A 22,286-nucleotide genomic window follows, 5' to 3' on the forward strand; every position below is an offset into this window, starting at 1 on the left:
ACCTATGTGGCCAGGCCGTGTGCTTTACACGGTTGAGACACACGCCTATGTCTTAGGCCGTGTAACTATGTTCATGTGTTTCAATTCAATAGTATAATTTTTGTTCATTCCTTATTCACATCTACTAAGATTTTCACATGTTCAAATAGATAAGTATATATCAATGGCATTTCATTTAACATTTGAATACATCATCTCATGCAATGGCATGATTCATATCTTTGATCAATACTTGAATTTATTCAAGTTTCACATCTCAATTCATCAATTCATATCTCATTTCTCATATCATAATCATTTCTCATATTTGCCATTTCAATATTTTCTCATCTCATATTCATTTATCATATTTTTCATTTCAATATTAATCACATAAATTATTATTTTACTTTCCTCTATTAACACGACACAGACTCGGACGGATACACGGATCCAACCAATACACCAGTTTGGCACCCAGTGCCTCATCAGATAAATCCAAAGTAATAATTGCACGTAGCGCTATATAAATTGACACCTAGTGTCTCATCGGTTAAACCGAAGCAAATTGGCACCAGTGCCTCATCGACTTAAGGTCGAAGTAATCCCTAAACTCTTCTTATCATGTGGCATGCCATCTATATCTAACTCAGCCCGATATAGTTAATAGGGATTCATTTCACTTTTCAATACAACCAATGTCTCAATTTCATGAATATATATCATCACATATAAGCATATATTCAATTCGATAATAATCAGGTTTTTCTCAATACACATATATTCATAATCAGTATATTTCATAATATACAAAATCATTCATTTCATTTCAATTATGGATTTAATTCAATTCCCAAGTACCCAAGTACCCAAGTACTCATCTCAATTGCTCACCATATGCAAACAATTATATATGCAATAATCTACTATTTAATTCAGATTATAGAAACAAAAATAGTAATTTCTAAGCTATTTGACATCGATTTTGTCCTTCCCCTTTTTACTCAAGGATTCTGGTACGACGTTAGCTACGAAATAAAACAATTAAATCACATTAATATTACACATTTCAAGTTCACATTAAATTTCAATTTTCACACTATATTTTGCTTATTTTTCAATTTAGTCCCTAAATCGAGACTAGTTTTAGCCTTCACATTTAAATTCATATTTTTATACTAATTTCACTTTAGACCACATTTAGCTTCCTCTTTTCCAATTCGACCCCTTAATTTTAAATTTTTACAATTTAGTTCTTTTTATTCAAAACCTATCTATTTAATCCCTAATACTTAAACTATTTAACAATGTAAACATCTAAAATCTTGAACAATACTAAAAATTACAATATGGGTCGGGTAGCCCTAAGTATCGAGATTCCGAAAATATAAAAATTACAAGAAAAGAGGACTAAATTGACTAACCAATTGAAATTTGAAAGTTTGGAGCCCTTGGTGTCGTCAGCCACTTTGTTTCTTTCTTTTTTTTTATTTTTTTCTTTAATTTGCATACAATTGTTTCATCTTTCTTTCCACTTTCTTTCATTTCTTTATTATGTTTTCATTTTATTATCTTTATTATTATCATTATTATTAAAGTTACTTTAATATATAACATATACACATGCAAATTCATTAAACCATAACCGCCCACCATTTTAATAAATGGTAAATTTGCTAATTTAGTCCCTTCTATTTCTTTCAATCTATAATTCAACTTTTAACCCTTACATGATTTAGTCCTTGTACCTTAATAACTCCTAATTTCACGAAATTTACTAATCCAAAAATCAATTATTTATTAAGTTAGCCTCGTAAATATTTAATAAAAATATTTATGGGTTTGGTTTACGAAAATAGAGTCCCAAAAATAGGTTTTTCGACACCCCTGACTATTAAGTCGTTACAGAAACACTCCTCCCCCAACTTCAAATCTTCCAACTGCTTACTACATTCTTGAAACTTATCATTATCGCCCTCTATACCCGGTTCCAATATTAGTTGATATAACTTGGACTTCATGCACTTGTGACCAACCCGGTATTTGGCCCCGCACCAATAGCGAAGTCATTTCTTTATTATGTCTTCAATCTCAGCAGAAGATAAGGACTTAGGTATTCCACGAGGCTATCCTCTAATATTGGGTGAACCCGCTAGTGTAGCCCCCCATTCGATGGTTAAGGGTATTTAGGCCCTTTCTAACTAGTGAAATTCAAAACAGATTGGGGTGTAGGCTTGAAATGAGCACCCCATCCCACCACCAACCTTCGTTTGGATGAGCCATTGAGGATGGCTTCCACCTATCTAGCAGTCAAAAACCTTTCCATCAAGGTGGTAGGTTTTAAAAGCTCTAGGCATTGCCCCACATCAGCCTTCAAATTAGTGATGAATATACTAACAACGTATTGTTTAGGTAACTGCAACTAATTTAACAAACTAATGAAAGAATTATAGTATTGATCGACTGAACCTACATGTTTAAGGGAGAGTTATTCTTTCATAGGATCCTAGAAAGTTTGAGATCCAAACTTGTCCTTGGGACTCTGCGTATATGACTCCAATTCAACATGTGGAACCCCCTTGCCTTTGAGCATAAAAATGATGTCAATCGAGAGCCCTTCCCTCTAAATACAACATGACCATCCTTACTCTAGCATTCACAAGAATCTTCTCAGCCAAAAAGTACTATTCTAGTTTTGCCTACCAACCTCTAAAATTTGTACCGTCAAAATGAGGGTAATCCAATTTAGGGGGTTTAGTATTGACCTTGACAACACCAGACTTTTGGATTGGAAACAAGGAATCCTTAGGAGGGAATCTTGGTGGAGGCTCGCTCAACACTCCTATCCCCTTGTTAGACAGTAAAAGTTTTCCCAAATATTGCTCAAATATACCATGAACTTGACCTTGAAGCTCAGCCTTCAACTCACCCCGAAAATCCTCCTTTAGTTCTTTGAACCTATCCCTAATACGACTATCCAATTTGTCTCCAATACGACTATCCAGTTGAGAGGGTTCGGATTGAAGCTTAATGACTTCTTGTTGCAGATAAGTAACCTCCTTTTGCAGACAAGTGGAAATTCCATCTCCGACCATGAGAATTGACTTGCTCTGATACTTTTATTAGGAGATTGTTTCTAGGAAAACCAAGAGAACAGAAAACATAAAGAAAGAGCAGAGAAAAAAATAAAATTTTCATTAATTTATTCAATAGCCAAAAACATCCCTTCCTTCTTTCCCCGATTCGATTATAACGAAGAAGAAGGATTGCAACATGGAAAGAAAACAAAGGCAATTACAATTGAAACAAAACACATCGTTTAACAAAGACGAATCAAAACTATTCATTTCATTAAAACCCCTTTTCCCCAAAACACTATGTACAAAGACGAATCAAAACTATTCATTTCATTAAAACCCCTTTTCCCCAAAAACACTATGTAGAACATTAAACACAAAACATAACAGAATAATATAATTTAAAAACTTATTAAAGTACCCAACTCTATTATCAAAATATCTAACAGTTAATTTTTATCTTATTAAATTAAATGGCCATTTCAACGAAGCGGTCTAAGAAAGAGGCGACCCAAGAAAACCGGTTAAGAGAGGTTGCATATTAAAAATTAATTATCGTTCGCAGTAATACGGTTCCCTTATTTTCTTCTACATATCTCTCTTATCTATTTTCACATACCGCTCCAACCCGATTCGGCTCCGAAATGGACTCTGAGTCTGTAAGTTCCGCGAATCCCTCACGCTTGCCTCTGAGCGTTTAGAAACTTTTCGGGAAAATAACATAAGAGAAAACAAAAAAAAACTGAATCCATCCATTTCTAGGGCTTTAATTGAATGTATTCATCTATATATTTAAAATTTAAATATTAATTGGACGTTATTTTTTTCTTTTTCTTTTTGTTTTTCATATCTAGTTTTGAAGGATTCGCGATTGTAAATGCTGCTTAGGGTTCTTGAAGAATTGCTGCTTTGAAATATATATATTTCGATTTGGAACGGGTTTTCCTGGGTTGGTTTTTTAATGTTGGAACCTTTTCTTTTTGGAGGAGGTAGCTTGATTGGGGGGGTTGATTTTAGGGTTTTTAGCCATTGATTTGCAAAACGGGAAAGATAGGTTTGGGTTAGAGGATAATGTGTATACTGTGTGTGATTCAGAAGTGGTCTCGCCGGGTTGCTACGATGCTGCCTTGGTTAGTTATACCTCTCATTGGTTTATGGGCTCTTTCTCAGCTATTGCCACCTGATTTTCGATTTGAGATCACGTCCCCAAGGCTGGCTTGCGTTTTTGTGCTTTTGGCAACTCTGTTTTGGTATGAGATTTTAATTCCCCGGCTATCTGCTTGGAGGGTTAGAAGGAATGCACGCCTCAGGGAGAGGAAGAGGTTTCAGGCTATAGAACTGCAGAAGCTTCGTAAAACTGCGACACGAAGGTGCCGGAACTGCCTGACTCCATATAGGGATCAGAAACCTGGTGGTGGTCGGTTTATGTGCTCTTATTGTGGCCATATTTCAAAGAGACCTGTTTTGGACTTGCCAGGTCCACCTGGTCTGGGTATTTCAAATTCTGGGATCATTAAGGATCTTGTTGGAAAAAGTGGTAAAATCTTGAATGGAAAAGGATGGTCGGAGAATGGGTGGATGTGTGGGCAGGATTGGTTAGAGAATGGCAACTGGGTCTCTGGGTCCGTTGGAGGGAAGCCTAGCTATTGGTGGAAGAATGGCACTGGTGACTTTGGAGGAGATGAAGATTGTTTGGCGAAGAAATCTTATTCAGGAATTGTTATTTTTGCATGCAGACTGTTAACGTCCTTCTGGAGCATTAGGTGGCTTTTGAGAAGGATTTTTGGGGTTAGTTCATCGAATTATGATGCTTCATCTGATGCAGACCACAGGGGCATGTTGACTAAGAGGGGTGAGAGTGGGACAAGCTTTCATGAGAGCAGAGGAGAAAAAACACGCAGAAAAGCTGAAGAAAAGAGACAGGCTAGGTTAGAAAAAGAGCTTTTGGAGCAAGAAGAGAGAAAGCAAAGAGAGGAGGTTGCAAGATTGGTGGAAGAAAGGAGGAGACTGAGGGATGAAAAATTGGAGGCTGAAAGAGATCGCAGCAAATTATCACCATCTGCAAAGGAGAAAGAGATAAAAAGGGAAGCTGAAAATAAGTCTAAAGAGAGAAGGAAAGAGAAAGATAAAGCATTTAGTAAGAGCCACACTGATGCGGAAGAGCTTGAAAAGAGAGCTGTTAAGGAAGCTGAACTGAAGCATGACTTTGATAAGAAGTGTGAGATTGATTTCCGGGAACATCTGAGGTCTGGGTCTGATAATCTAAAGGGCAATGCTCTAGAAACAGGACATGTAATTAAAAGTACTCCTGCAATTAATTTTAGCCGGGCAAATGGTGGAACTAGATACCTTGACCGTATGAGGGGTACATTTTTGTCATCCTCTAAAGCTTTTACAGGAAGTAGTTTCTTTGGAAAGAATACTAATATTCCTGCTATTGCAAAAGAAAACAAAACTAATAATCCTGTAGACCATGCCCATACTTCAGCCGATAGGAGAGATTTCTGTCCATCTGAACGAGTAGCTGGGAAGTTGAGTATGGATGGAGATGATAAGAATGTTAAAAACAACCACTCTGTAAGTTATTTGGCCCTGTTTTTTGAGTTCATTATTTAGTAAATTAGTAAAATTCTTACCTTTCTGTATGATAATGAAAATACGGGCATTTTCTTTTGAAATGATCCCAAATGCTAAGTTACTACAAAGTAGAATACCACTATGGCTGTATTAAGAGCAACCATCAGCCAGCTGGTTCCAGTGCTAAATGAAATTTTCAAGCTTTCCTTGTTAGTAATATAATTGTATTATTGTTGTCATTTTTTCCCATGTGTGGTCCAGCACATATTTTCATGTCTTGGTTCTAAATGCGAGCCCCGAAGTTATTGGGTTCATGGCTTGTTGGTTTTGTTGGGCATATCTCATATTTTCCCTGGAATCAGCATGTTTTATTTATGTAGAATCTGATGTTTTCTTGAAGATTATGTGGTCTTCGGTATGCATTATAGAACTTTATGTAGAAATAAACGATGCTAAAATATGGAGTTGTTCAATGCAGGTGCTTTCAGAACCCCAACTGTGGGCAGCACCTAAAAAGTCTTGGCAACAGTTATTTACTCGTTCACCTTCTCTTCCTCCCGTCTCAAATGCAAATGTTATTAGTAGACCGACTTCGAAGAATAAACCAGAAGCTGAGGGCTCACAATTTCCTAGTCATTCAACAATACAAACATTTGATAATCCTATAAATTTTGGACTACCATCGCCATTTATATCTATGTACAGAAATGGAGTCCCCAGCAGTAGTTTAGGTTTCTCACCAGCTATTGAACCCATTTTCCGTCGTGCTGCTGAAGGGCTAAGTGAAATTATACCAGAAGAACCAGAGCTTTTTGAAGACCCCTGTTATGTTCCTGATCCTGTATCCTTGCTTGGGCCTGTTTCTGAGTCGCTTGATAATTTTCAGTTGGACTTGGGTGCTGGGTTTGGGACAGATGTGGGAATGGAAAGGCCTCGTGGTTTGAAGAATATATCTGCTTCTTCTGAAATTAACAAGCCCTCACCTATTGAATCTCCATTGTCAAGATCACGTTCTGCTACCCCAAAGGCCCAAGATCTTCAGACTTCTCCTGTGGATGATACTAATGCAAATGAGAAAAGGACATGGCAGATGTGGAGCAGTTCTCCCCTTGGTCAGGATGGTCTGGGCTTGATGGGTGATCCAGCAAGCTGGCTCCTACCCCTGGAACATAATAGATCAAACAAGGATGACTTTTTGCACCCTTCTTCTCAGAAAACTATGGCATCATTGTTCGCAAAAGAGGACCCTATACTTGCGGGAAAACTATCTCCTCAGAAGGTTTTTCTTGGTAATGGCCAGAATGGTGGAACATTCAGTCCTGTAACCAGCCTGAGTGATCATGATCCATGGTTACAGGATACTTCCTTTCCACCATTATGTGGCGGTAATAACCATTTTCCTAACAAGTCTCTGGACGAAATGAGTTATGGAAGTCTCAACAGATCTGCAGGCACCCATCCATTCGAGCCTTCTGCTGCAAACTGTTGGCCCAAGTGAGTCAATCAAACTTAAATCCTACCCTTAAATGCTAATATTTCACATATTTGTAGATGGAAAAGAAAGAACTTCAAATGTTGTTGAGTTTGCATATTAAATCGGTTCCATAAAAGTCAGATTATTGTTGAATCTCAGCAGTAGAAATGGGGTCGATCAAAGGTTTCCAAATTTCATTTCTACCTTTTGGTTTATATTGCATGCTTCTTTGGTCACTGGGAAATAAATGCTGTGGCTTGAATCTTAGTATGTGACCAATTGAGGCTAAATGGTGCAGCAGTTGACTATCATTCCAGTTACAGTGTTCTCGTTATTGCTTGTAGTGAAACTGATGTTGATGGCATCTTTGGAGTTATTCCTCGTATTAATATGTCTTTTATCATTATTGAACTGTTGACGGTATAATTTTGGTGTTGGTAGCCATTCACTTAATCCATCTGGAAAAATGGTCTTGTGTGCCCATGTTTGTTTAATGCATTTGAACTTATAATGGTTATCTAACATTTGGGGGGTACTGTTTTCTTTTGGCAGGAATGAATGGGTTATGCAAGATTCAGAACAACCAGTTGGGAAGTCATCTATTTCAAGGCCCCATGTTGGCGGTTTATTTCACAACCAGATGTACAGTCACTTTGGTAATTTGATTGAAATAGAAAAACAAAAGTGACACATAGCTAATTGGAGGATTTACTCGATGCATGCTTTGAAACAATAACAGCTCTTGATCCTACTTTGTCGATCATAGTTAGATTTGCGATATCTTAATGTTGGTAGTTCGGTAGACTTGAACTATGGTACATGGACTCAGATATGATGGATACGGGTATATTTAATTTTTTTTTTTTCTTATTTGGGTGATGTTTACATGGTTATATTCCATATACATATTCATGTTCGAATATGCTTACAAATACTCGGAGAAAATTCAAGAAAATTGAAAAGTGGATACAATCTTTGTACAATCCTGTTGAAGACAGATCCGGAGATGACTGTGCATTAACTTACAGTTTTCAATATTTGTGGGTTCAGTTGAAGTAGATGTACACAAGTATGAAGAACCCCATGGAAGTAATATCTAAGTATGAGTAATTTTATAAATATTAGAGATTTTATAACACGTGAAAACTAGAGTTAGCAAACGAGCAGGTTCTGATTAGGCTTACTTTGGATTTAAATTTAGGTTTATTTTGGATTTAAATTTTTTCAGAGGTCTGACTTTTTAGAGTTTGGATTAATTTGGGCTCGGGACCTTTTGGATTCAGACTATTTCGGGCTCGAATTGAATTAGACGGGCTCTAGCAAATTTAAATAACTATGAAATTTATAAGTTATAGTTTTTTTAAAAAAAAATTTAAATGGAATAATATATTTTACATTTATGCGATGACAACGCAACTCAAATTTGCTTTATAAAAAGTATAAATTATATATATTTAACAAAGTTATTACATATAAAATAATTAGAGTGCTTATTGTATGTAAAATATATTTTATATTATTTTATAATATTACAAAATTAATGAAAATATCTTTTGAATAATTATATGATATTGACAATTAAATAAGTTTTTTTATCTTTCTTATAAAATTTATAGACTTAATACTCATCCTAAAATATTTATTCTAAAATCTAAATATATTAGATTAAACTCAAACCCAAATAATATACTTATTACACATGAACTCAAAATAAATTAATGATAGCTTAAATTTGAAGTCCAAAATAAAAGATATTTAAATCTAATACACATAAAATTTGTAAAGTTAAAGACCAATTCAATATTTAATTTAAAAATAATATATTTTAAGATATTAAAATTTTAGTAAAATTTTATGTATGTTTAGTTATAATTATAAACATATATTTTAATATACTAAATTACATATAACTATTGATACAATATCTTTTATTAGAATCTATAATATAATAATACTTATTATATTAATATTTATAAAATATATTACTTCATTATATAATGCTATATCACATACTATAAAAGTAGAGTAATACTTAATATAGTAATTATTATCATATATTATTGTTTATTATCTTTGGTTGAAATATGAAGTCCTTATACTTTTCCTACATTTGAAAGTTACCTCTCCTACTATATTATATAATGCTATATCATATCATATCATATCATATAGTATATAATATATTAATAGTTTATATATATACATCAATGATTAAATATTACAATATCTTGTAATGCTATATCTTTTATTATAATATAATATTAGTACATTATATATTTATATTTTATATATTATTATTTATTATTATACTAATTGAAATATGCACTAAAAATTCTTATATTTTTCGTACATTTGAAAGTTAGCCTTCCTATTATATTATATAATGCTATATCATATCATATATTATGATTAAACATTATAATATCATGTAATCTTGAATCTTTTATTATAATCTATATTATAATAATAGTTATATATTAAAATATTATTTTATGTATCCAATTTAGTATATCAATTTAAGGTCGTAAGATAATCAATTTCGATAATAGTTATATAATATATTATTATATTATCATTAAAGTTTAATTTTATAGAGTTTGATAATTATTAATTTTATATATTTATTATACATATATAATTATAGTATTAAAATATTTTACTTTAATTTAATGTTTCTACAAATTTACTTCACTTTATAATCCAACATAAAAATTTATTATTAATTACTTTTCCTATTAATAAAATTTTAATCTAACATTAAAAAAGAATTCTTGTTTATTTATATTTTAAGTAATATAATAAAATTATATTAATTATTAATGTCTATCTTGGCAATTCAGTAATAAAGTCAAGCTTTTTCGAACTTTGAGTCAAATTTATCTCGGGCTCGAGTATGTTACAGTTTGGACTTTCTTGGACTTGGGTTTTTTCGGGTTCAGATTTTCTCGGGCTCAAGCTTTCTCAGACTTGGAATGTTATGGGCTCTGATTGACATGAAACATGGGTGGGCTAAAAGCTTGAGTTTGTTTTGCCCACTCTAGTGGAAAACCCTGTATTTAGAATACAAGTATGCATTTAAAATAACATAATGAATTAAAAAAATATTTATGGTTTGAAAGTAATAATAACACCTGTGTACAAAATTAAATATGCAATATGTACAGTGAAAACTTGTGTAATAATATTAAAATGTACAAAGAAATATAAAATAAAACATTGGTTGTAATGGTAAAGTTGAGGTTTTATGTATGTTGATCGCATGGAATCAAATCTTGTCGCTAGTAATGATTTATTGATTTTATTTAAAATGTAAAAGACAAACGTACCTTAGTAAGAATATAACATATTTCAAATATGTAAGGGTAGTTTAATAATTTTCCCAATTAAGTTTGTGCTTGTTGACTCGGGACACCAACTCAGTCAAGGGTTTAAATAATTGTATAGATATACAAATAATATGAGTGAAATAATTTGTGCAATAATTTTGAAATGTATAAAAATAATGATATAAAGCTTTGGTTCAAGTGGTAAAAGAAATATTTTATAAATGTTGTTGACATGAGTTCAAATTTCAACATATGAAAATTTTGTACTAGTTATATGAAAATGAAAAAGAAAAAAAGCATCCTTATAAATATATAACTTACTTTAAACATGTATAGTGTAACAATTTGATTTTTAGTGGTATCGAAAAGGTGGTTTTGAATTCCATTTCAGTAAATCGAGTCTATAAATATTAAATATGAATATTTTTGATGTTGGTATAAAAGAATATTAATGTTTGTCGATCAATTTTTTCAATTGAATAGTTAATTTAAGTACAAGGACTAAATTGAAAAAAATCCAATTGCTATAAAATTTTAATTGGTTAAAGACTTAGGGAGTTATATAGCAATTAGTAAAATGTCCAAAATGGTTATCAAACCATTTTATAGTTGAGATTGGTGGATGGTGAAGTCAAAATCCACTAAATGTGATTAATGTTAGATTAAATTCATTAAACCTTGTTTAAAATTAATTAAATTAGTTGAGAAAAACCTAAGCATTCTTTTGACATTTGATCTATAATTGGTAAGAAAATTTAAGTAATTTTCTTGCAATTTTTATGTTTTCGAGGTCATGGGAGCTTGATTTTAGCTAGCCCATGTACCAATTAGAAAGTTGTCATTGTTGATTTCTTGAAGAATTACGCTTGAAATTGATAGATTTTAATTGTTAGTTTTGTACGTAAGGACTTAAATGTATAAAATGCAAAACTATTATGAAATTTTGGTAGGAATAAAAAGTATAAGGTTTTTAATGAAGTTTTGTCAAATCAAATTTTAAACTGAGGTTTAAAATTAGAAGCTATGGCTATTTCAACTTCGGTACTAAATTGAATAAAATGTAAAATTTAAAGGGCATTAGAAAATTAAGTTATATAGGTTCATTTATGTCATGGAATAATGTGAAAATGTGTGGTATTAATAGATTGTATGAAATAATTGTATAGATCAATAATTGAATCAAAGAGAAAGTAATCGAGGAAAAACTAAAATTGTTGATTAGTCCTTGAAGAATCAATTTATTTGGTGTTTTGATCGGGTAAGTCCATATGATATTTATTTACTTAGGTTGTTATGCATTTGATTTGTATATATAAACTTGACATCCAAATTGAAAATCATTGAATGAATTGATCATGAAAAAATGATTGAAATCATGCTTTTGGTATGTAAGTAAATGTGTTATTCCTTAACTGAATGTGATTATGAGATAAGTTACTTAAAAGTGACATGAATTGGCATGTTAAGTGCTTGTAGGACTACATGATCTTGATTGTTACTTTGTTGATGTTTTGATTGTAATAGCTCGATTTTTAATGATATCGAAAACGGTGGTTTCGAAACTTCATTCTCTGATGATTGAGCATGTAAATATTATTAATTAAAATTTATGAGTTAATTATAATACTATATTGAATTATGGTCCGGTAAAATTTGTCAATTGACTAATTAGTTAAAGTACAAGTGTACTGACCCTGAAGTTAGTGGTGTCAGAAAATGAGGTATCGGGACCTTAATTCTGTAAACCAAACTCATAAATATTTCTATTAAATATTTACAGAGTTATTGTATAGATGAATTGAATTTTGGATTTGTAATTTTGTCGATTTAATGATTAATTAAGGTATAAGGATTAGATCATAAAACTTACAAAAATTGGTTGCTAGAGATTTTTAATGGATTCAAATGGCAAGTCAACTAAGGTCTATGGAAATATGCCATTTAATTTAGGTAGTGGAAAGTTTGGGTGGAGTTTTAATTAAAATAATGGTAACAAAATTAAAAATTAATATGTCTGTTGATAAAATAAAATAAATAAAGACATTTTTAATGGTTCATCCTTCTTCTTCGTAACAGCAACAACAAAGACACATAAAAGAGAAACTCTTTTCAAGCTTTCTTCAATTGGTCCTTCCATGGTAGTGAATCAAAGTTAATTTTTCGTAATTTTTATATTTTTGAGATCTTTGTTGCTTAATCTAGCTAACCTAGGTATTAAATCATAAAATTATTTAAGTTTTGAAAAGTTCCCTGTGATGATTTTTGAGGTTTTGGATGTTTAATGGTAGGATTTGAAGCTTAGAAATGTAATAGGGCTAATTTGCAAAGTGAAATTTATTAGTTTTGAGTTTAGGAACTAAAATAAAATATTTCAAAATTGACATGAAAATTTTGTAACTATTGAATTTAGAGGGCTATATAGGGATGAAATTAAAATCGGAATGAAAAACGGGGCGTAAATGTGAAAATTATGATAGTTTTGATTTTAGGGATTAAATTGAATAAAATGAAAAAAATTGAAAATTGTGTAAAATGAAATTAAGTTGTCATATGCCTTGAATAGTATGTTATAAGGTAATTGGCATTGATAATTTGAAAATAATTATTATAAATTGGGATTTAAATCAATCGGAAGTTAATTGAGAAATTCACAATTCCACATTTCTCATAAATTGTTTTACCGATGAAACTTTGTAAAAGAAACTCGATACACGAGTAAAATAACGTCTGATGCTTGTCCAAACTAATCATATACATAAGTATCAGGTTACTTGTCCGGGCTAAACCTCTAACGACAGAGTAAATAGCTTGGCCAGGGCTATATATAGCTAAACCTTTAAAATGACAACAGATCACTAGTCCAGGCTAAATCTGTGTCACATGTATCTTCGAGTCTACAAAAAATGCTAGAGCTCAGTAACATCGGAAATGAACTTGAAACCTCGTGTACAAGACTTTTACTATGTTCATCGGAAATATCTCCATATTTCAATTCAATACAATTTCATTACCATTAAGTCAAATTCCAAATTGTATACTAATTCATTAACCGTTCAAACTTTCAATAGAACATAAATAAATATTTAAACATAACTTGATAGCAATTTGAAATAACTTAAATCGTATGAACTTATCCGATAAAACGACAATTCTTTAGATACTAGGGACTATTCGGTAGTTTTTTCTTTTTCGCCTAAGTCAACAACCTGATCTATATAGTAGTTAAGATTAAAAATATCAATACCAATTCTCATAATAATACTCAAATTCATGCTTATAATCTTTTAATTTCATTTTACACAATTTCCGAACTTTCATATTTTATTCAATTTAGTCCATAAAACCAAAACAAGTATAATTTCACAATTGAGCTTCGTTTTCATTCCAATTTCACTTATACCTTTCTACAACCCCAAAAATTCAATTTTACGTAAATTAATGTCACTTTTAACATATTCACAATTTAGTCCTTAAATGATCATCCAATCATTAAAATTTCGGACCAAAATTAAATACATCTATATAACAACTCCATAAATATTTAATAAAAATATTTATGTGCTCAGTTTATGGAAACGAGGTCCTGATAGCTCATTTTCTAAAACCACTTGACTTTTGGATCAAACCACTTGTATTTAACTAATTATCCAGTTAAATAAAAATGATCAAATTAAAAATAAATAAAAATACTAAAATAAACTCATAAATATTATTAAATAATATTTATGGACTCTCTCATCAGATTCGTGGCACTGAAACCACTGTTTCTGACACCACTGAAAAATGGGTTATTACAACTCTCCCCCATTAAGAAATTTCGTCCTGAAAATTTTTACCTACGAATAGATTCAGATGCTATGATATCATAAATCTTCCATTTTTTCCACATAGCTTCTTCAGTACCATATTGGTGTCACAGAACTTTCACTAACAATACTCACTAATTCGGTAGTTCTACTATTTCCAAAGCTAAAATTTTGACAGGCTCTTCTGAATATACAACATTTATCTAAATAGAGTTTCTTTTTCTTTTTCGGAGATAACGATAGTCCCGATTTGCAATCCATTAGAACATATTTCCATTTTCACTTGGGAAAACTCAATAGGCTATAGCTAATTGGATGGAACCTAACAATTTACTTTTACTTCTTGATTTACAAAACATCTCGATATAAAATCAAATATTTATTGTTTCATTCCTGACTATCAACATCTGTATTTCAAGTCATACATTTTGTTATCACCTAGATATAACAACTTCGTCAATGATAGAGCTATCATCGAAAAACTTGTACAAATCATTTGTAATATAAAGTAAATACTAGAAAACTACGCATTTCTATAATATTTCCCAAAAAATTCCTAATTCAAAATTATCAGGAGTTTCTTCAGAATAACTCAGATATCTATAGCTATTAATAAAAGGTTTAGAAAACTTACTTCTCGAAACTAGAATTCACATTTACTGACATTCTCCTATAATTATTTCTCTCGTAAGATCTACAACATTGTTTTCCTATGCTGATCATGTTCCATTTCAATACTCGCATAACTTGAATATCAATTATAACATACAGCTAGCAAATCCTAACTATTAAATTTATATGGTGACTAAGTGATTGGTAATCCCAACGGTGTTATTAAAATCTCACATTGTTTAAGTCAAGTCTGAAAAGAAATCTTCAGTACATCTGGTTCATAACTCGGAGCTAACAACAATCTGATCGAAAGTCAATACTTGAAACTGCGATAGTTCTATTAACCAAACAAATAAGTCAACTATATAAAATAACAAATACCAGTTCTTCATGGTGTCACTGATTTGCTATCTGAAATGGATACACTATTCTCAAAATTATATATTTTTTTTCATAACATATTATTGTTTCTTCAAATTACACACTCAGTTGAACAAGTCTTTTGTCAAATAACTATTTTAGCAAATGCATACAATTCTTATAATTTTGATAGTAACATTCTATACAGAGAAATAGAGATCTAAGCGATTCCAAATATCACATTAGTTACAAACTCATCTTCTCTTAAGGGTGATAATCAAGATAACTCTTCTAGAAATATATCAATAAATGCTTTAATTGTCTATACCTGATTATTCCTCAATTCAGACATTCTGATATCTAGGATACTAACAAGATACCATTCACAACCTCTTTCTATTCGTTTTAATAGTCGTTAACACTAACATGCTATCATTCACATAGTCAATTCTATCAATTTTAACATTTATAGACTTCCCATACTAGCACATAAGTACAATCTGTATCTATCTACAGTCAATCACAACATCATATACAATCAATCAATTCATATCGAATGTCGTATCAAACTCATTGAATGACAATGACATCAATTTGAAAAGAATTTCATAACCATGAATTCTCAATGAAATACATTACTAGCGCAAACATATTGATCTAACATATTTGTTATTCTAATATTACAATCAGTCAACTCTACTAACATAATCTCTTCAATTATTTAAACAAATGAAAAGTAAGAATGCATTACTCCATAATTAATCACAATCTGTATATAAATAGTAGATGAAGAAAATGTACCCATAATATCATTAGGAATAGTGACCTCTTCTTTGACTTTACCAATATGAACTCGGGAAGGTGCACAAGTTTCAGGTCTTACTGATGTATCTTTGCCTCATGCTCAACCAATTTATCAATAAAAAATTTCTTATCATTTATCACAATAATATACTAAGAACAGAGGAGTGTCGAAAAAAACATGATCAAGGGTGGAGATTGCCCAGCCTTAGGATTAACTTTCAAACACTCTAAAAAACCATTCACTTATTATATCGAAAATGACATTTTCATATCACTATCTAACATTTACATAACTAGTAGACTGTGACTTACTTCCTGTTTAGAAGCCAAAAATGTTACTATCAACTTCATCATTTACGACATGAATAGACTTGCCCAACATTGCAAATCTATAAGAAAAACATAGTCAGATTGGATCAAAAGCATCACACAAAATTACAAGTTGTTGTGGTATGTATTTTTAGAATTAATACGTGGTACATTCAATCCTAGAATCGACTAAACCGTAGCTATGATGCCACCAAATGTAACACCCCATACTCGGTCCAGTCAATAGGCCCGAGTTACAAGATGTCACAACAGTAAATGAAAACATTCATATGCAATTTAATCAATATTATTCAATAAATCAACATATACAAGTTAAGTTCATGTTAAATGTGCATTACAATCAAAACTCTGTCTCAATCGAGCTTACAAAAGCTCTTAAACAAGTTCGGAACTAGATTGGGACCAATATGAAACATTAACAAAATAATAGGTAAAATGTTAAAATAGGGGTCACCAGACCCATGCTATAAGGGATTACGACTATAAACCTTAACAACGTTCATAATTTAGTAATAGATAATTAAATTATTCATTTGAAATCATTTCCATGCTATTCAATCAAATTAAGGCCTAATTCAACCTTACAAAACATTTAAAACAACTCAAGAACAATTTTGGATTAAAATGAAACTTTTACAAAATTTTGAGTAAAAAGTGTAAACAGGGGTCACACGGCTGTGTAGCCAGACTGTGTGACAAAGCTCAACCCTTGTGGCTCAAAAACATGGCCGTGTGGCCAAATCGTGCAACAAACTATGCTCGTGTAACTCACGATCACAAGGCTGTGTCACCACACCGTTTAACTAACTATGACCGAATGGAGAAACTTGTACCAAAATCAAAGAGCCACACGGTCGTGTCATGAAATTGTGTGGGACACATGGGTAGGCCATTTGTGCCCAAAATTTCTTCAAACTCAAGCCAATTCAGCTACAATTTATTAGACTCCAAGCCAAGAATTTACTATATCATGAACCTAATAAAAAAGTTCCAAAACGTGTCGAAATATGTCAATATACATACAACCTATGTGCCTAACCAATATGCCTTCATTGGCACCACAATTCAAATATGAAATAATAACCATTCATGCCAATATTTTTATACCTAAACATACTAATATCTAAACACATATAAAGCCAATCAAATATTGACAAACATCATCACATTACCAAGCATCATATAGATACTAAGCACTTATTACATCAAAGTTGTTTATAATAAGAACCAAAACATGATCATTATCTTGAAACAAAAATATCCTATATACATGCCACAAGTAACCAGCTTTCAAACTTCAAAATCTATTAAATCAAATGGTGGTAGGTGTGAGCTCCCATTGATCCGATTGACACGTTCCGAACGTCCAAAATCTACAGAAAAATAGTAACACGGGTAAGTACATAAAATACTTAGTGTGCTCTTACAATTTAAGCAAGTAACTTACTTTATTCACTTAGTACTTAAATACAATTTGTTATTCCAAAATATTTTCCCAGTCATGGCATAACAAAACAATGTCAAGGGGGTGAGATTTTAATTTATGATCATACTTATAATCACAATTGAAAACATATCAAATCAAAATTATTAAACAATTTACATAGAAATATTCAATATTAATCTTTCATCCACATTAACTTTACAATTCCACATTTCTCATCTTTTATTTTATCGATGAAACTTTGTAAAAGAAACACGATACACAAGTACAATAACGTTCGATGCTCGTTCGAGCTAATCATATACACCATTGTTAGGTTACCTGTCCAGGCTAAACCTTTAACGAAATAGTAAATAGCCTGGCTAGGGCAATATATATACGTGTAAGGTTACCCGTCCAGGCTAAACCTTTAAAATGACAACAAATTACCAGTCCAAGCTAAATCTATGTCACATATATCTTTGAGTCTGCAACAAATGCTGGAGCTTAGTATCATCGGAAATCAACTTGAAACCTCGTGTACAAGACTTTTACTATGTTTGTGGGAATTATCTCCACACTTCAATTCAATACAATTTCATTACCATTAAGTCAAATTCCAAATTGTATACTAATTCATTAACTGTTCAAACTTTCAATAGAACATATAGAAATATTTAACATAACTTGACAACAAATTGAAATCAGTTAAATTGTATGAACTTACCTGATGAAACGACAACACTTTAGATACTAGGGACTATTTGATAGTTTTCCCTTTTTCACCTAAGTCAACAAGTTGATCTATATAATAGTTAAGATTAAAAATATGATTACCAATTCCCATAATAATACTCAAATTCATGCGTGTAATCTTTTAATTTCATTTTACACAGTTTCCCTAAACTTTTACATCTTATTCAATTTAGTCTCCAAAATTGAAACGTGTATAATTTTCACAATTGAGCTCCGTTTTTCATTCTAATTTCACTTATGCCCTTCTATAGCCCTCAAAAATTCAATTTTATAGAAATTAAATGTCACTTTTAACATATTCACAATTTAGTCTTTTTTTTCCTTAATTCATTAAAATTTCTGGACCAAAATTAAATACATCTATATAACAACTCCATAAATATTTAATAAAAATATTTATGGGCTCGAGTTAAGGAAACGAGGTCCCGATACCTCGTTTTCCAAAACCACTTGTACTTAACTAATTATCCAATTAAATAAAAATTACCAAATTAAAAATCAATAAAACACTAAAATAATAATATTTACGGACTCATTCTTCGAAATTGTGGCCCCAAAACTATTGTTTTTGACACCACTGAGAGATGGGCTGTTACAAACTTACTCATGACAAACTCTTTCACAACAGACTTGTGTATGTCATCAGAACACACATATTCACACTTTACTCATTCAGAGATATTAATCATTGACCTCAGAGATCATATCCATTTTCCATAAGAATCATTCATGCAAGTTCATCACACATACATTTATCATAGAATAATCACAACATGCATTTTTAGCTTATTTTCACAGACGATTCTAACATGCATAATACATTTGCAAGAGTCGGCTTAGAGATTCACCTGGTAGCCTTATTAGGAGCTTGGGCTCCAGTTCTAAGTTCTTCTCAGAGATTACTACGACCACTACCTTGGTATAAAGAAATCACCGATTAAGCTCAAGATTTCTACTCTAGTTTAAGGAATACTGTCTCTCTATTCTTCTAACTTGAAGATAGTAGGATTTTTTTTTGAAGATAGAGAAAGGGTTTGTTCTATTTTTCTTTAGACTCAAGTTGAAAATACTTATTGGAGAAAGAAGTGAAAAAACTCTTCTTTCAGTCCTGGTCACCTAGATTTATACAACCCTTGTCCACATGATAGCTTGACACATGTTACAATCCTAATCAAGCTGTTGTATGGGTGGTTCACAGCTGTATGGAAATGTGAATGACAATCCACCTATAAATTCACATAGATATTTGTGATTTTATTTCTTGGTTTGTTCCTGACTACATGTTAGGACATAACCAAGATCATACCAGACAAAATTAACGTGCAATGCCTTTTGGAGGTATCCTTAATAGTCAAAATTCCTTGACTACTCACTAAGTTTCTTTATTAGAAATCCATCATTACTCCAAAGCTAACTATTCACCTTACCTTTTTTTCCAAAAGCATCGTTGGGCGAATAGAACCACGTCAACCTATTCTCTTCAATGACTTTTCCCAAGGGCGCACTCATGAACTTTAACCCTTAGTCAAATCCAACATCTTGCCTTCTCATGACCTGTTCTGAAGTTCTTGCAGTATTCAAATATCAAGGCCTCACTGGATGAGGTGTCACAACTCTCCCCCACTTTTGTCCACGAAATTTCTATCTTAAGAGATTATTGTTATATAGCATCCAGTAATTTTTCCCGCCTGGCACAAACCATAAGTTAAGTGCCTTCGAATTCTAACCGTCATTATAAAGTTCTCGAACGTTGCACTTACCCCATTTTAGGGCAGATGTCAGTTATTCATTATAACTTCTGGAGCAAGTTATTTCTATAAAATAGGTACTGTAACTCTTCATCGGTTGCTTTGTAGAAATTATTTTAAACCCTAACTTTCCTCTATTTTAATTTTTAGAAATCTTTATTCTCCACTTTTGATTCTTATCAAAAGTAATTATTTTTTTCCTTCTTCCATCATTCCTCTACTTTTAGTGTCAACCATACGAAGAACCATTATTAGAGGTAGGGTCCGTAGCTAGGTTAACAGAAATGTTACTCACGAAAATTTTTTGGTCATAGAGATTGAAATGTGTGATTGCTCCATTTCAGAACGAAATGGAGCACTACTTGAGGGCTCGGGGTCTTTGAAACCCAAACTTCACTTTCAACTTCTAGATTCCTGACCATGGCCATATTAGTGATAGCTCTTTAGGCTTCGTCTTACCACTCATTCTGTTGGAAGTCAGATTTCACCTACCACTCCACCTATTCTTTTGTGCCATACTAAACAATTATGGGATTGCTCCGGGTTAGTTATTAGCCATGTCTTTATAGACCTTAGTTGAATTCTTCATTAACTATTGCATTCATAATGAACATCTAGTTCTGGGGGTCTTTCAAAGATTCTACCAGCTGAAGGTTTAGAGGATCGGGGCTACCATTGGCAATGCCTATTTTGATGTGAGGTCTGGCTACGAACCTCTTATCGAAAACAAGATTTGTAATCTTTATCTAAGGAAGGATAAATTCGTAAGGGTGCTAAGAAAACTTTGCACTGGTTTTGGTTTCTCCACCAAGTGGTCCCTTCCTCTAGAAAATGTCTGTGGTACATGCCAACCAGAAGATGCTTATGCAACTAAAAGATAGTACCAGAGACTAAGAAGGGGTCGCATTCTTGATTTGGTTGAATTGGTTTCAGTAAAAAATGTGTTCCAACAATGTTTGAGGAGCCTACGTCCCAATGGTTATAGTATGACTTTTTCCGCTAATTAAGGAGTTGATTTATCCGTGCCTTCTACACTTCAAGCTTGGCCATACAATTCAAGTAGTGAACATGCTCTATTGGGGTGCATCAGGAGCCTCCATTATACTTTTATCACATTTGTAATCTACGCCCAAGAAATTGGAAAATTATATCTTCAAGCCTCACTAATTCGCCTGTTACTGATGCAGGGTCTTCACCACATTCTATATCTTAAGACATGGATATTTCTTCACTTCTTAGGGGAAATCAAGGATAGGGTGAAGCCATTGTTGCACCGTTGAGTAAATTGATAAAAAGGAAGAGAGCCATATCTACTGAAGGCACTTAGGAACCTAGAAGTAGTGAATGCCCACTCTTGGCAGGGTATCTGTAACACCTGTTACCCGTGTTCATCGCCGAAACAGGGTAAAAAGTATTATTAAACATAAAATACATATTTTCATACAATCAGAGTTTTTTTTTAGAAAATTTTTGACATAATCCATTTTACAAATGTCTAATCCCTCCTGCAAATTTTCAAAACACAATCTCAAACCAATTCAATATTTCAACTAATACAGCTATATACTTAAACATAATTAAATCATTCACAACATTCAAAGTAACCTCGCTAGCATTTTAAAAAAACAACCAATCAATTAATATACATTAACATCTTAAGCTAGGTAGTAATTAGTATATATATACATCACATTAACATTAAGTCTTCTATACATGCCATAATTCAAAAATATTGGATTCAAAATACCAAAAGATTTAGATAGTGTGGATGATCCTCGACTCATCCAAATTCGAGATGATTTATAACACTATAAAACAAGAAAAAAAAAAGTAAGCATATAGCTTAGTAAGTATGTATGTAATTGATAAACAAATTTAAAACATGTTTCCATAGATAACATAATTTTAATCAACCATAAATTTGATATTTATTCAAATTCCAACAAACTATTTTTCTGCATTATAGTCACTAAATTATTTTTATCCAGAGCTAATTAACTCCAAATTAAGTTTT

The 22,286-nt window shown here is 31.9% G+C and overlaps 1 protein-coding gene across 1 annotated transcript; it reads left to right on the forward strand.

Annotated features, from left to right (window-relative positions):
* Nucleotides 1-3,568: 3,568 nt before the first annotated feature.
* LOC105793953 (uncharacterized) lies at nucleotides 3,569-7,977 on the forward strand. Its single transcript, XM_052628232.1, has 4 exons — nucleotides 3,569-3,715; nucleotides 3,911-5,633; nucleotides 6,112-7,127; nucleotides 7,660-7,977. The coding sequence occupies exons 2-4, from the start codon at nucleotides 4,128-4,130 to the stop codon at nucleotides 7,793-7,795; spliced, it is 2,658 nt and encodes an 885-aa protein (XP_052484192.1). The 5' UTR covers nucleotides 3,569-3,715; nucleotides 3,911-4,127; the 3' UTR covers nucleotides 7,796-7,977.
* The last annotated feature ends 14,309 nt before the right edge of the window (nucleotides 7,978-22,286 follow it).

The sequence above is a fragment of the Gossypium raimondii genome, chromosome 3, assembly GCF_025698545.1.
Source record: "Gossypium raimondii isolate GPD5lz chromosome 3, ASM2569854v1, whole genome shotgun sequence".
Taxonomy (NCBI): domain Eukaryota; kingdom Viridiplantae; phylum Streptophyta; class Magnoliopsida; order Malvales; family Malvaceae; genus Gossypium; species Gossypium raimondii.

Bases quoted from the DNA above. Each gene is read 5' to 3' on its own strand.
- LOC105793953 (XM_052628232.1), top strand. From the start codon at position 4,128: ATGTGTATACTGTGTGTGATTCAGAAGTGGTCTCGCCGGGTTGCTACG. The intron at 5,634-6,111 runs GTAAGTTATTTG...TGTTCAATGCAG, and splicing joins ATGTTAAAAACAACCACTCT to GTGCTTTCAGAACCCCAACT. The intron at 7,128-7,659 runs GTGAGTCAATCA...TTCTTTTGGCAG, and splicing joins GCTGCAAACTGTTGGCCCAA to GAATGAATGGGTTATGCAAG.